The sequence below is a fragment of the Astatotilapia calliptera genome, chromosome 14, assembly GCF_900246225.1.
Source record: "Astatotilapia calliptera chromosome 14, fAstCal1.2, whole genome shotgun sequence".
Taxonomy (NCBI): domain Eukaryota; kingdom Metazoa; phylum Chordata; class Actinopteri; order Cichliformes; family Cichlidae; genus Astatotilapia; species Astatotilapia calliptera.
This window is the reverse complement of record NC_039315.1, coordinates 5289321-5302939: the sequence shown is the minus strand read 5'-3', so window position 1 is coordinate 5302939 and position 13619 is coordinate 5289321. Positions and strand designations below refer to the sequence as shown.

Genomic DNA, 13619 nt, shown 5'->3' with positions numbered 1-13619 from the left:
GATTAAATATTAGATTTGTTCTTAACAGTTATGATTCACGTTATACTTTTAGTTCACCATAAAACTAAATATAAAATGACATATATACATAGTGTCAAGAGTTAATTGGCTGGCTTTCCTCTTCATACAGGCCATTTCATCCCAAGTGATGTTAAACTTATCTTTCCTTAATCGAAGAAAGAAAGAAAGAAAGAAAGAAAGAAAGAAAGAAAGAAAGAAAGAAAGAAACTGTCAACATTAAATGAACTATGCTCTTTAAAATTCATTATTATGAATTTTTGAATGTACACTATATTTTAAACTTTCAAAAAAAAGTGCAAAAATCCATTGTACAAATACATAGTTTACTGTGTTTATGAGCCATAGCAAGCACATGTTAAATTATGCTTATTATCATTATGTACATGCAAAAATAAACCACTAGTTAGGACACTTTGCCACTCAGTGTTTTATTAACCCATGTACGACTAACAGGGCCAAAAACGCACGCATAAGAAATAGTCTGTGGAATCTATGAAATCCACGAGAACATGTTTACCGAGGAGCGGCAACACTCCTGCTCTTCGTCATGCTACCATAAGGTGGCACCAATGTTCCGCCACTTGAGGCACCAGAGCGGCTTTTTACAGCCTGATGATCCATTTAGCTGCAGTCAACCTTTTAACCAGTGTTAGAGTAAGAGCCAGAACAGCCTACTGTATGTACACTACCAGACCCTGCATGGAAAGCAGGTGTGCGCCAGCAACACCTGCTTTGAATGATTTACTCTTTAAAAAAAAAAGAAAAGAAAACTGTGTCTATTTCAAGTGACAGAGGAAAAACAGGCTTTTTAAATTAGGAGACTGATTATAGAATTACAGGATTAAATATTTATATCAAATTTAAGACCTTTTAAACATTCTTAGTGGACTATTCAGCTGACTTGTGTCTGAGCTGTTCTTGCCTCTTGTCCTTAAGTGACTACATAACATCTTGGACAACAGGGAATTCCAGGCTTTGGTTCCAAAATGAAGAAAAAAATCTTAGTGGTAACTTTTTCCATAAGAAAACTGCATGTGGGAGTCCAAATAAGATTTGTTGTTGGCTAAAATGAAGCTTTTGCATTTAGATTAGGACGCAGAGGGAAATCTGGGATATTGCAGGAATCTTGTCCTTCCACATTGCATGTGTTGCTCGGGAAAGTTTGTGGCAACTGCTTGAAGTGTTTGGTCAGTACCCAAAGCTGTAGAGGAGTTTGCAGAACCAAATCTCTAAAAACCGTTTCCTTAACATCTGCTCATAGACCTAACCTAATAAAAACTCAAGAATGCTGTTAGTCTGTGTGCTTTATTGCTTATGGGGTTACTTCACTTTTTCCATATGCAGCAGCAGCAGCATGGGCGATCTGGCTGTGCAGGACCCTCAAAATTCTGCTTCCAGCGAATGTTGCCTCTGCTCCAAATATATAAATGTCCGTGTCGAGCTGAAACTGTGCTACAGTTCAGATGCTTGCTGTAGCTCATACAATTAGGTGCCTGCAGCATCCAGGCCTTTTGTACCTCTGAGCAGTTCCTGCTATTTGTGGTGCGGAATCTGTTTCAGACTGCAGCTTGGGATCCATCTGCCTTGGATTTGCCACGTATTTCCAGAGCAGGAGTCTGGCTCACCGGTGTGCTTCTCACGTTGATGTGAAATAGTGTGAGTGGCTGCTCTGTGCGCGTATGCTCGTGCGTGTGAACAAGCAGGACAATGTCACCTTGACTACAATCTACAGGAGGCACCGAGGACGATCGGCATCTGTAGAGCTCTGGACGGAGAAGGAGAGCGGGGGTTGAAGATATTTACGTGTCTCTCTGAGTGTGTGTGTGAGAATTTGCCAAACGTGTGAGTGTGTGTGTGCGTGAGAGAGGGAGAAACAGTGAGGCGGGTATAGCTCTCTCACACAGCTCACAGTGCTGGAGGATCCCTCTTCAGACCCAGGCACAGCGACGCAGAGATGTCAGGCGCAGCACACACAGGTGGGTCATACAGAGCAGCTGAGGGGACAGGTGGGCCTAGCTCAGGTTATGTAATTCCTATGCTGTCAGCCATGTTTTTAATTATTATTATTGCATAAAATTGTTGCAAGACTGACAAAAATGTGAAAATAAGGGGGGAGGAGACTTCTTCTTCTTTTTTTTTTTTTAATACAAGTAGGCTGAACAGGCCTACAGTCTGGCCAGGGTCATCTGGATTGGTCCAAGCTCTCTGGACACAAAAATCTGGCAAACAATAACAAATATGAACAAAACAGTTTTTATAAAAACCCTTCTTATTCATGTCATTCCTTCTTAAGTAGAAAAAAAACACCCTTCATGCTCTTGCCAGTTGAATTCCACTCGCTGATTGAAATTTAAGGCAGAAATCAGCTGCAGGTTTCCACGTGTGTCCGAGGCGGCCTGCCTCGGCCTTTACAGACCTTCAAACAGCCGCAGCGGGACCTTCAAGCTCCCGTTCAGCCATAATTGCATTTGCCGCTGTAACGGAGTAAAAACCCGCCGCCGCCGCATCCTTCGCTCTCCGTCACGTGACTCCGCCGGCAGAACATATCCGAGTCCTTTCCGTTTTTCTGGACTAACGCAGCCTCCAGCTTCGGCCAATCGCGTCTCGGCGGAGGCGTCTCTCTCTCCCCCTCTCTCACTCCCTCTCTCAGTTTTTCGCTTTCTTTCGTGATGCTTTCAGTTTCTGTCGAAAATCAGTGATTCTGAGCTTCGCGCGCACTCAATTTTGTCGGTTTGCTTGAGCGCATTACGCATCGTTTCTCTTTGGCCTGTTTAGCTTCGGCTAAAGCGTTTGCTTGCTGTATTTCATTTAACCTCATTCGGTGCAACTAAATTTGAGTCTTGGATCACGAGATGGTGAAAAGTGTTGTAACACAGCGCGGCTGATTATTCATAATTAATATAAAAAGGTTTGTTTTTTTTAAATAACGTGCAGATTTTGCAAAGTGAGACATTTGTCCAGTGAAATGGGGAACTGAACAAAGTAAAAAGCAACAATTATTTTTGGTAAAACGTCGGAAATCCGAGGGTGCAGAAAACGAGAAAGGTATCACGAGGCCCTGTGACGTCAGCCGCTCCCCTGCGCTTCCTCCAGCAGCCAGTCAGCGAAGGGATGCTCTGAACGCAAGACTGCAGCATCTTCACCGAGAGAACGAGCAGGAAAAAACGTCTCTTTCTCTGTCTTCCTCCAGCTCCGAATCTCCGGACCCTTCTCACCCACCCGTCACCCCTGGGTGTCTTCGCGACTGGAGCCAGGAAAGGATAAGAAGAACGAGATTCTAATAGCCTAAGAATCGGATTTTTTTTTCTATTATTGTTATAATTGCTTCACCGATCACCCTTTCCTTTCTTCTCTCTTCGGCTGATTTCGCCTCTTTGCGCTTTGCGTTGTGTTTTTGTTTTGTTTTGGTTATTGTTCCGTTTCGCTGGTTATTGCAGAGGAGCGCCACCATCCTGTACCGCCTGACATGAGTACTGGTTGCAGCGGAATGATACACATATCCTAGCCCGCTTATCTGAAGGTTGATGGAACTGTGACGCTCCACTGGCACGTTTTTAGTAGCCTAGAAGTCGCTCCATCTGCAGAGGTCTCCCGTTTTCTCCCTCTCTGAGCCGCTCCAGCGTTTCTTTCTTTCTGCCCCTGCGCAGCATCTCTCTGTACGCACGGCGCACCACGGAGAAACGCGCAGCTAACCTACCCCGTTCGTAGGAAACAGGCGTATTTTGCAATTCCTAAATCGCTTTTACCCTCTCCAAGGACTCATCTGCACGGCTACGCTGCGTAAAAAAACGGAAAGGGGGGATTTAAACGCAAACGCAGCCTAAGCATCCAAGAGCAAGCTCGAAAATGATGGCCGGCGGAGCAGTACAACAAAACGGCATTTTCTCAAATCCTCACCATCACAATCAACAACCACACATGGAGTCCGATCCCCCGGACTCACGTAAAAGACCCCTGGAGACCCCAACGGAAGCCAGCAGCACCAAACGTACAAACACGGGAGGTAAGAGCGGGGATGCGGGAGCTGTTCGGGTTTCGGTGAATGTTGCTTCGTCTTGAGGCAGGCAGAGAGAAAGGAGAGCAGGTTGATCTGATTCTTGATGTGCACCGTGGCGTGGTGGAAGGGCAAATTCACACATTTAGGGAAATAAAATAAAATGATACAGGGCAAATTTTAGGGAGACCGTCTTTTTTTTTATTATTCGCTTCGTCATAAGCGACAGTCATTTTCCATCAGTATTAAAATAATCACGGGTCGCCGCATTTGATGGAAAGGAAACAATGAGAGGGACTTGGGGGTGGGGGGTGTTATTTGGAGGGAAGCCGTCGCTTCCCCTCTTGCACATCCTGGATGATTTAGCCTCTTTACATCAGCCGAATTGGGTGTTTTTATTGCGTCTTAAGATTTACGCGCAGCCACAGCGGCCATGCTGGAGCCAAAATGAGGATGTAAACAAGTGAAAGCCAGATCAGACTAGTGCGTGATCGCAGGGTCTCATCCCGTCGACGGATGACCTTGTGATAATCTCACACATCAGCCACCATCGCCGCTTTGTGTACAATTACACAAGCGGATAAACAAGCGGACTCATATTAACAGCAGCCCTGTGGCGAGCTAGGGAAAACAGGGGGAATCCAGAGCAGTTTAGAATGCGACAGTCTGTGTTAATGCAGTGTGTCAGGGAGAGGATATTTTTATCATTCATTGTTGTCCTGATTTTAATATTCTGCGGCTGGAAGGGAAAGCTGATTTCTTTTCCACTAATTTCTTCGATGAATGAGTTCTTCATTATTCTCTGGTTTGATGAAATATGGATATGTCACCATGGTAATCACCATATTTGGTTTTTTGTTTACATGCTGTCATGCGCCAAGCATTCCCATCATTACAACCATCAGTAGCCTATCCTGGCCATGCACCCTATCATGGACATTTGGACATACAATACACCTTTAAATGTGCTATTTATACTCAGCAAAAAGATCATAAAGGTTTAGGAGACTTTTTAAAATGCTGCTGGAGATTCTGGGAGTGTGCTTAAATAGTTAGATTCTATAGGTTTTAATGGGACCTGATCTTTTAGTGCAGAGAGTTCAATCTGACTATGATTGTGAAGACTGAATATTTGTAATGCCAGTTAAACTGATTTGAAGACTATAGTTATATGCTTAAGGTTAAGATACCTAACGTGTTCTCTAATGTGGAGTTTGTTAGAGTTTAGTCCCAACTGTAATTCTCACCAGGGCCTTAAAGATTGCAAAACAGCATTTAAAATTTTAGCTTTAAACTCTGAAATGTCTTCAGTGTTAAACTGAATTCCCTGAACAAACAGAACAAAACAAAAAAACGCCCCAGGGAATGTAATTTTCATTGCAGGTAATTCTGCCCGTATATTAAAGAGGAACCTCCATCGTATTAGAGAGGGTGAGCATGACTGAGCTGTGATTGTTGGCCTAATTTCTCAGTCTTGATTTGAAATGGTCAGAAGATTTGGCTTCGCTCAGTTAGTGCAACTGTTATGGCTGCTGTAATACGATCTAAACATAAACTCTCGCAGATCCATAGGGCTTAAGTGCCCTGTTCCTTTTGGATGACAATGACAGGTGGCATAATGTGAAATTTGAAAACAAACTTGTGTTTAGTGCGAGCTAAGCGACAGACTCCTCTGGATTACTGAAATTCATGTTCTGGTAGATTTTTGCATGACTTGGCCCCGGTGAAAAAAAAATCAGGACGGCCATTTATAACAGATTCTTCAGGTCCCACCAGGAAACATGACAGCCATCCTCAGGAGTAATAATTAGACAGCGAGCGAGGAGAGTCCGACTGAGGAGGTGTGAGCTGCAGGTTCGCCAGCAGTGTTTAACTCCAGATCGATGCAGCACTCAGAGCACTAAAGGCTCCTCCTCACTGTATGTAAAAAGCCCAGGCGGCCCCTCTGGGGACTTTCTTCCTGCCTGCGTAACACTCAGGCCGCTTGTCTATTTAGACAAATGAAAAGGTTGGAACGATGATGATGATGATGATGATGAGACAGCTAAACAGACTCAGGCAGAGGGGACGGCTGCAGTGCTGCCAGGTCAGCCAGCAACATCAGGCCGATGATCCGATAGCATTTGGTTGAAAATGAACAAGTAGCTCCTACACACACACACACACACACACACACACACACACACACATGCAAAACTACAGCAACAAAGAGGAATCAGAGCTTGGTTGTGGGTCTATTGTGACAAATTTTGCACTGACAGTAAACTCTACTCTGTTCTGAAAATGCATTTTTGTTTGAATTTTAATCAGAGTATTTGGTCTTGGTGATTTAAAGCTAGAATTCTCTGGATAACAGCGTTGAGCCTAACCTAGATTTTTACTTGGATTGAGATACGCAAAGTGTTTGTATGCCTGACTCTTGATGGAGAGAAAACATTCACCATGTAACGGCTGATTTTAGCCAAGCAGAAGCTATATTTTTTCACAGAGAACATGCTTTTGTATTTGATATTTTTAAGCTGCACCCACGCTGCAGTTGTAAATTTAGAAATCAAAGTGGTGCTAAGAGATCATAATAATGGTTGTTTTTATGTATGATTAGTTTACACCACACACTCCCCACCCCTGTGCTTCCTCTCTCTGTAGTGGCCTTCCTGCAGCCCCTATTTGAAACTGAAGGCATTGTATTCCCTCACCAAGAAACTGAGACTCATGGTAAGAGAGACTTTGATTTTGATCTTCTACCTGTTTTATAATCTTTACTGTGAAATTCTGATTCACAACACAGACTTAATGTGCAAAATCCTGGAGTAAAGAAAAGATATAGGGCCTTTAATGAGGTGATCTGACTGCTGCAGGGCCTGATATTTAAATAGGATTTAAAGCAACATTTAACACCCTCATATCCTGCTCATGATTCAGGATAATGCATGCTGATGTTTTTTATATTGTATGTTACCAGTTCCATAACATTCATTGTCATGCTTTTTATACAAATCCAGTGTTTCTTTTGTCATGATACTCAACATTGCTGCTCAGATGATGACCTTTGACCTCATGCTAGCCATGCCATCAAAGCATTTGGGTTTACGACCGCTGATGTATTGTTGAAATGTTCATTCACTGTTCACTGTGGTTAAATTGTGCTGCAGCGTGCACCGTGCAGCTGCTGCTGGGTAAGAGATGCATAACAGGAAGACTGAAGCTTTATTGAGTAGACCTAAAAAAGAAGGAAAAAAACTTTTTAAATCAAAGAAATTTATCTTTATCAGAGTTTTAAAATATTTTGAAGTCTTTTTTTTCCTCCAACAGCTGCAACTTATAAATATGTCCAGATGCAGATTTTAATGCCAGGGCATTTCCATTCGTATCAATCAGATCTGCTGCGTTCATTAGAAGCGAGAGAATGCGTTCGGGTCAAAAATGATGAGAAAAGATGGACCTGGATTTTTCCAGTGTCCAGGGTTTATCCAAATATCTGTGTGTGCGTGTTTGTGTGTGAGAGGGAGTGAAGAAAAAGGCAAGCGACAGGAAGAAGGAGCTGGTCTGCTGTCAGACTGTAGATAGGACAACATGGGACAGCTATAGCCCTGCAGGTCATAAATCACAGCTATGCCTTATAAAAAAGCTGAAGGTCTTAAAGACGGAAAGATCAATGAGGACCTGCAGTCGCTGCTGTTCACAAGCTCCCACCCCCACCACGGCTTTAATCCACCAGCCCGAGCCCATTCTTATCTCTGCGCCTCCCGCTCCCCTCACTGCGTCCAGCAGGGTTCTTCTAGATATTAAAGAATCTCAGAGTTCCCTTTTATCGTGTACATATATGATCAGAGACGTTTAATGAGATCATTCATGCTTAATCCGGTTTCCTATGTTTAAATAGATTATTTACAAAGACGGGCTTGATCATGATGAATTCAAAGGATAAATATCCTCCAGTAGTTTCATGATTTATACATTTGGTGCCACTCAGGGTTCAATATTTTAATGTGTTATGTGCTTTGGTCTTTTCCTATCATTTAATTGTATATATATATATATATATATATATATATATATATATATATATATATATATATATATATATATATATACATATATATATATATATATATATATATATATATATATATATATATATACATATATATATATATATATATACATAGCTATGTGTGATGTACAGCTTTACATTTAATTTTTTCAGCTTAGCTTTAAAAGAAGTATACTGTTATTAATTTGAAGTATTTGTGTTATGTGCAGTGAACTGTAGCCACTTGAAAATAGATCCATAACTCACTAAAAAGCTTTTTATAACATGAAATATTTTCCAGTGCTTCATGTAGAGAATGTTTTTTGCATTATAATATTTTATCAAAGCGTCCTGGAAGTTCCATGTTTTTCATTCACTTTAATCCAAGTAAGATGTAGCATCCAGCACCATAGGTTAAAGCACCGGATTGATTTGTTTGGGCAAATGCAAAGAACCAGTACATACAAATACCCAGAAACAGCCTTTCAGTCTAAAAGAAATTACTGTGATTCAGTCCACTGAAAACAAATGCAGCTTTCAGGGGAAAAACCTGCTTGTATAAGCCATTAAGAAGCCTTACGTAAGCACCAACCAAATAAACTGGAGTGGGTTTTTTTGTTTTGTTTTTTTGATTTTCATGTAGGTGATCAGGAAACCAACATGTGACTGTGTGGGAGGTGTGCAGGTTTATCAGCTTGGATAAGTTTGCTGACCTTGGTGTACAGAGATTCTCAGTTCTTTAATTATAAGCCTTTAATGTTTTTTTTCTTCTTTCCCCTCTTTTTTCCCTCCTTGTCTTCTCTGCTGCCTTTAAGATATAATACATTCATTTAGTAAATGGATGGACTGGCAAGCAAGTGCTGGGAAGAAGAAGGAGGGGCTTGAAATGCCCTTGCCAAGTGACATTAGGGGACTAGACTAGCAGTACACTCAAAGCTTTCCGTGTGTGTGTGTGTTATATGTTCGACTTCGGGTACAAAAAGCAAAGATGAAGTTTAACGAAAAAGATGAGGTGGTGTGTAAATGATATGTGGCGCTGCATGCACACACTTACAGTAGCAGACCCAGAGTCAGACTGTGACTCGAGCCTTGACTATGTGAGACAAGGCCTTTGATGGTATTGATCTGAGTGTTTTCTGTTGCTCCTGGAGCTGAGCTGTGCATCCTTTTTTGGGCCATCCATACAAAGGAGGACAGTCTTCCTCACATTGATCGTCCGTCTGGTCGAGGAGGAAGAAACCCCGACACCACCCGGACCGAGTTTCACTCTTAAATTCAGCTAAAACTGCTTCAGTCTGAGCCAGATTGAAGAAAATAAGCTCATATCTTAAATTAAATATCAACACGTTACAACTGTTGATGCTATCTTACAAAATATGCACGGTTGTATTTTTTCCTGCCGTTAAACTCAAGCTGATATTTTTGGTAAATATAACGACTGATAGCGCTCCCGCTCGTCCTTTAGCGCGAGAATCAGAACACAGCGTTCTCCTCTGCGACACGCCTGTTTTGTTCACTCGTAAGCGTTCCTCGCCCGCTCCCTTTCCTCTCTCCTAGGTTCATTCGTTCCATCTTCCTCTCCTCTTCATCCATACTAATCATGCTCTATTCAGACCATCATGACTCCACTCTCCTCCTCCTCCTGTCCTCCTTCACCCTCGTCCTCCCATCATTTCATCCCCCACCCGCTCATCAATTGCTGGCTGCTATTGACGACGCTCACTCGGCAACTGTTTCCAAGGCTGTCAATCGATTTGGAGCCGCCATCGACTTGAATCTGCCACCGGTAGCTGCAGTTCTCCTTCTCCTCTATTCTCTCCTCTTCTTCTTCTTCTTCTTCTTTTTTTTAAGCCACTGCGTCAAAAAAAAAAAAAAGCAAAGAAGCCATTGTACAGGGTGGGGTGAAGGCACTGAGAGGTGCTAATGTTCCCACAAAGGGAAGCATGTGATTGGTTTAGCGAGACATCGGTCACAGCTAGCTGGTCGCTGATAGGTGAGGAGAGCTGAGCGGCGATAAATATGGATGAGGGAGCGATGAAAGGGCCGATGTAAGGAGGACAACTGGAAGGGCCCCCCTGCTCTGAAATAGCCTCGGTCTATGAACAATACACACCACTTTTCACACACACTCTGAAGAGAGAGAAAGCAGGCGGCTTCGGCTATCTTTGTTAGCGTCGCCGCCGTGTCTGCTTCGATTTCTACGCAGACGCCCTGATCACAGCACATATGGAGGCAGTATGCAGGCATTTGATTGGTTCTCCCCAAATCGCTATTCAAACTGAAATTCTGCCGCACGATGTTTGTCTTATCTCAGATAAGCTCTTTCAGGCACGTGATAAATCGGTGGAGGAACCCATTCTCTTTCTATAATTATTTGCCTCCTGCAGGTGTTGCTCTAACGCAGGCGTCTTTTAAGTTTTATAATTTTGTAATTTATTCTCATTTTTGTTGCGAAATTGTTTGCATGTAACCCGAGCCCCTCCGGCATCATTTTTAAATTGAGATGTTGCTTCTCTGCAAACTTCTACGCGGTTGCTGGCACAAAAACAAATGAGAGTATCTGCATGCTGCTGGCGTTTGAATCGTCTCGATGCCTTTAGGGATGTTCGTGTGCGATTTTTTGGAGATTGACTTCAAACTTTAGATGTAAAAACTTTATGAGACATTAATATGTTCTAAAGCAAGCAATTAAAAAAATGAACGCTCCTTCTGTGCTGTGGAGGTGTCAGCTAAAATGAAGGACGCAGATGCTGGAGTGAAATTAAAGAAAAGGTGAAGCAGAGACATTTCCTCCTGCTCGCCTTCCTCTGTGAGTTCTCTGTGTTTATGAGCGACGATGGCTATCTCTCAGAATGAAGACAGCTGGTCAGAGCCTCACTGCTGGAGTGCTTTACGTCTCTGTGTGTGTGTGTGTGTCTGTGTGTGTGTGTGTGTGTGAATGCTTCTTTCCAACAAAAGAGAAGAGGACTGGAGGGGTTGTGTTAGACAAAGCCTGCCCCCCTTAACTGTCCCTGCTTAGAGGAGATGAATATTTTCCAAGTCCCCAGAGCTGTGAACCTCCATACCAGAGCCCCCCTTTCCCTCATCCAAGGCTGTGTTCACACTGCTACACTTAAGATGTTTCCCCCTCATGTGGGTTTCATATTTACATTTGACCCATATTATTTTCTAAAGACAGATTGGGGTATTTGGTACTGATATCTGTCATTATCGTTGGATTTTCAGAAGTTCCCCTAGATATTTAATCTCGTCAGAGTGGAAAAAATATCTAAAGGGGGATTGAGGCCATTGTTGTACTGGAAAATTAGTTGCTGGAATCCAGATTAACCCCTATTTTTATGCTTGACTTAATTCTGATTAAACCCTTCACATAAAGGTATATCAAAAAGTTGTGGCTCCTAAATTATAGACATATTTTAACCATTGAAATAAGTGCCAGAAAATGCTTTTTTTTTAAGTGAGTGTTTAGTGAACCTCCAGATGAAATTAAAAACAAAATAAATGTGACTTTTAATTTGTATCAAATTTGCAACATTCAGTTTATTCCATTACAAATGTTGTGTGATTTATTTATTTTTTTTAGGGAGGAAAAAATCAAACTGATGACGCAGAAATGTCAAAAACTCACAAAAACTAATGTATGAAATATGACACACTTAAATAATCTAATTTACATTTGATCTTTTTAATGTTTAAATCCAAGAATTGGTTAAGGAATGAACATTTTCAATTTACTTTTTAAAATCTACTAATACTGATAAATAGAAATTCAGGTTTCTGAAACTGAATTACAGCAAAGCAAAAACATCAAAACGTGTTGAAAAAGATTGAGAGAAAATATTTTTCTTTTAAATAAATGAACATTGATCCTACAGTTGAAGACTATAACAGATATATCTATATACTTGAAATCTTTCTATTGTTTTCGTGTTGGTTATATCAGAAAACCTCGCTTAAGAGACATTTTACTGACAAATGTCATTCAGCAGTGTAACATTCATAACTGTGATTCTTCAGATAGAGTATACTCCAATCATGTCATTTCTGTAACAACAAACCTCTTAATTCTGAATCATAACAGGCACTAGTGTGCATTTTCTGAATTTCCAAAGCCTTTGGTCAGGAGCTCTCTACATACTTCCAAAAAATCAGGTTTTTGCATAATATTCATAGCAGAATATGACCAAGTATCAGGGGAGTAGAGCACAAGTGCCAGAAGAAAAGAGCTACCAAACACTTACAAAATAATGAAATGACTGGACATGTAATTTACAAACTAAAACTTCAGTTAAGTGGTGACTTTAAGTGTGCTTGTTTGAGTGAAGCGTTTGAGGAAAAGTAACAGAATACGAGAAAGGCTTTGTGATCTTCAACCTTCCTACCCTGCCTGTGCAGGCCTGTGGACACCAGATCCTGGGATTTGAGCCCCCAATCCCCCAGCATGGAGAGCCTATTCTGGGCCTGGCGGGTCTGCAGGGGCCTTAGCAACAGATTGGACTGTTTACTCATCCAGATATGCCATGGTGATGAAGGATTTATTATTTATACATGTTGAGATTGGCCTTTCTTGACCTGCAGAGCATATGCAGAGATTTTGCACAATTTAATCAGCCCTAGTTTTTCTGTGGCCGCTCGTGCCTAAACATATCTTTTTAAAAAACAAAAAACATGGTACTATTATAGAAATGGACACTGGAGTACAGCCGTGTAGTTCGGCCACATGTAACCTTAGTGTCAGGCCTGCTGGTTCCTTTAATGATGACAAACTTTAGGGGTGTCGTGGGTTATCCACATTTTTATTATATCACACAGTCACACAGAAAAAAGATGCAAGTCTTTCATCAAAAAATCCTTTTGGCTCGTAAAAGAAAGTGTGTGTACTTCCTGTGTGTGTTGTAACTAAACTGCAGAGTGAAAACAAAGACCCTCATCACAGCAACCAGTAGGGAACCCTGTAGTTACTCAGCTGCACATCTACACAAACACACACACACAGACACACACTCACCATTACCTACTTTGTTCTTTAGTAGCCAGTGGTTTAAAGTTTTAATCCCTCCATTTTCTAGCCCAAATGATTTAATTTCCTTTTTAAAACTGTGTGTGTTTGTGGTTTGTGGTTTGTGTTGAGGGAATCATGTGGGTTCATGAGCACTGGAAGCTTGCAAGTTTACATCATCTGGGGGGAAAAAAACTAAGTACACAATAAAGCAGAAATACTAAACTAATAATACAAAAGATTAAACGGATTATTAGCTGCCATTTTAAGGCGTGTTTTAACTCCTTCCTATTCAGCTGTTGTGTTATGTACAGTTTGCATAACACAACAGCTGAACGGGAATGAGTTATCAGTGTGAATCAGGGCATCGGAGGAAAAATACGCACATGAGAGTTTACACTTTTGTAAAAATAACTTTAAGGTCTTCGTAGCCTTACATAAACTAAGTGGATCTCTGCGGCTGTGGGGTTAGAGGTATCTGTGGGGGGGAAAAGAAATTGTTTTAAATGGCTTACTCTGTCTAAAGCTGAAATGACGCTCTCCTGTTTTGATTGTATATCTCTGTAAAGGAA

At 41.5% G+C, this 13619-nt stretch overlaps 1 protein-coding gene across 2 annotated transcripts in view; it reads left to right on the top strand.

Annotated features, from left to right (window-relative positions):
* Positions 1–2529: 2529 nt before the first annotated feature.
* Positions 2530–13619, top strand: part of nova2 (NOVA alternative splicing regulator 2) — a 79545-nt gene continuing 68455 nt past the window's right edge. The window contains exons 1-2 of one of the 2 annotated variants that reach the window (XM_026193129.1): positions 2531–4024; positions 6662–6730. In XM_026193129.1, coding sequence (XP_026048914.1) covers positions 3868–4024; positions 6662–6730 — 226 coding nt within the window. In that variant the 5' untranslated portion in view covers positions 2531–3867. Of the gene's footprint in view, positions 4025–6661; positions 6731–13619 lie in introns of both variants that reach the window. The other variant, XM_026193130.1, reaches the window with a different exon arrangement.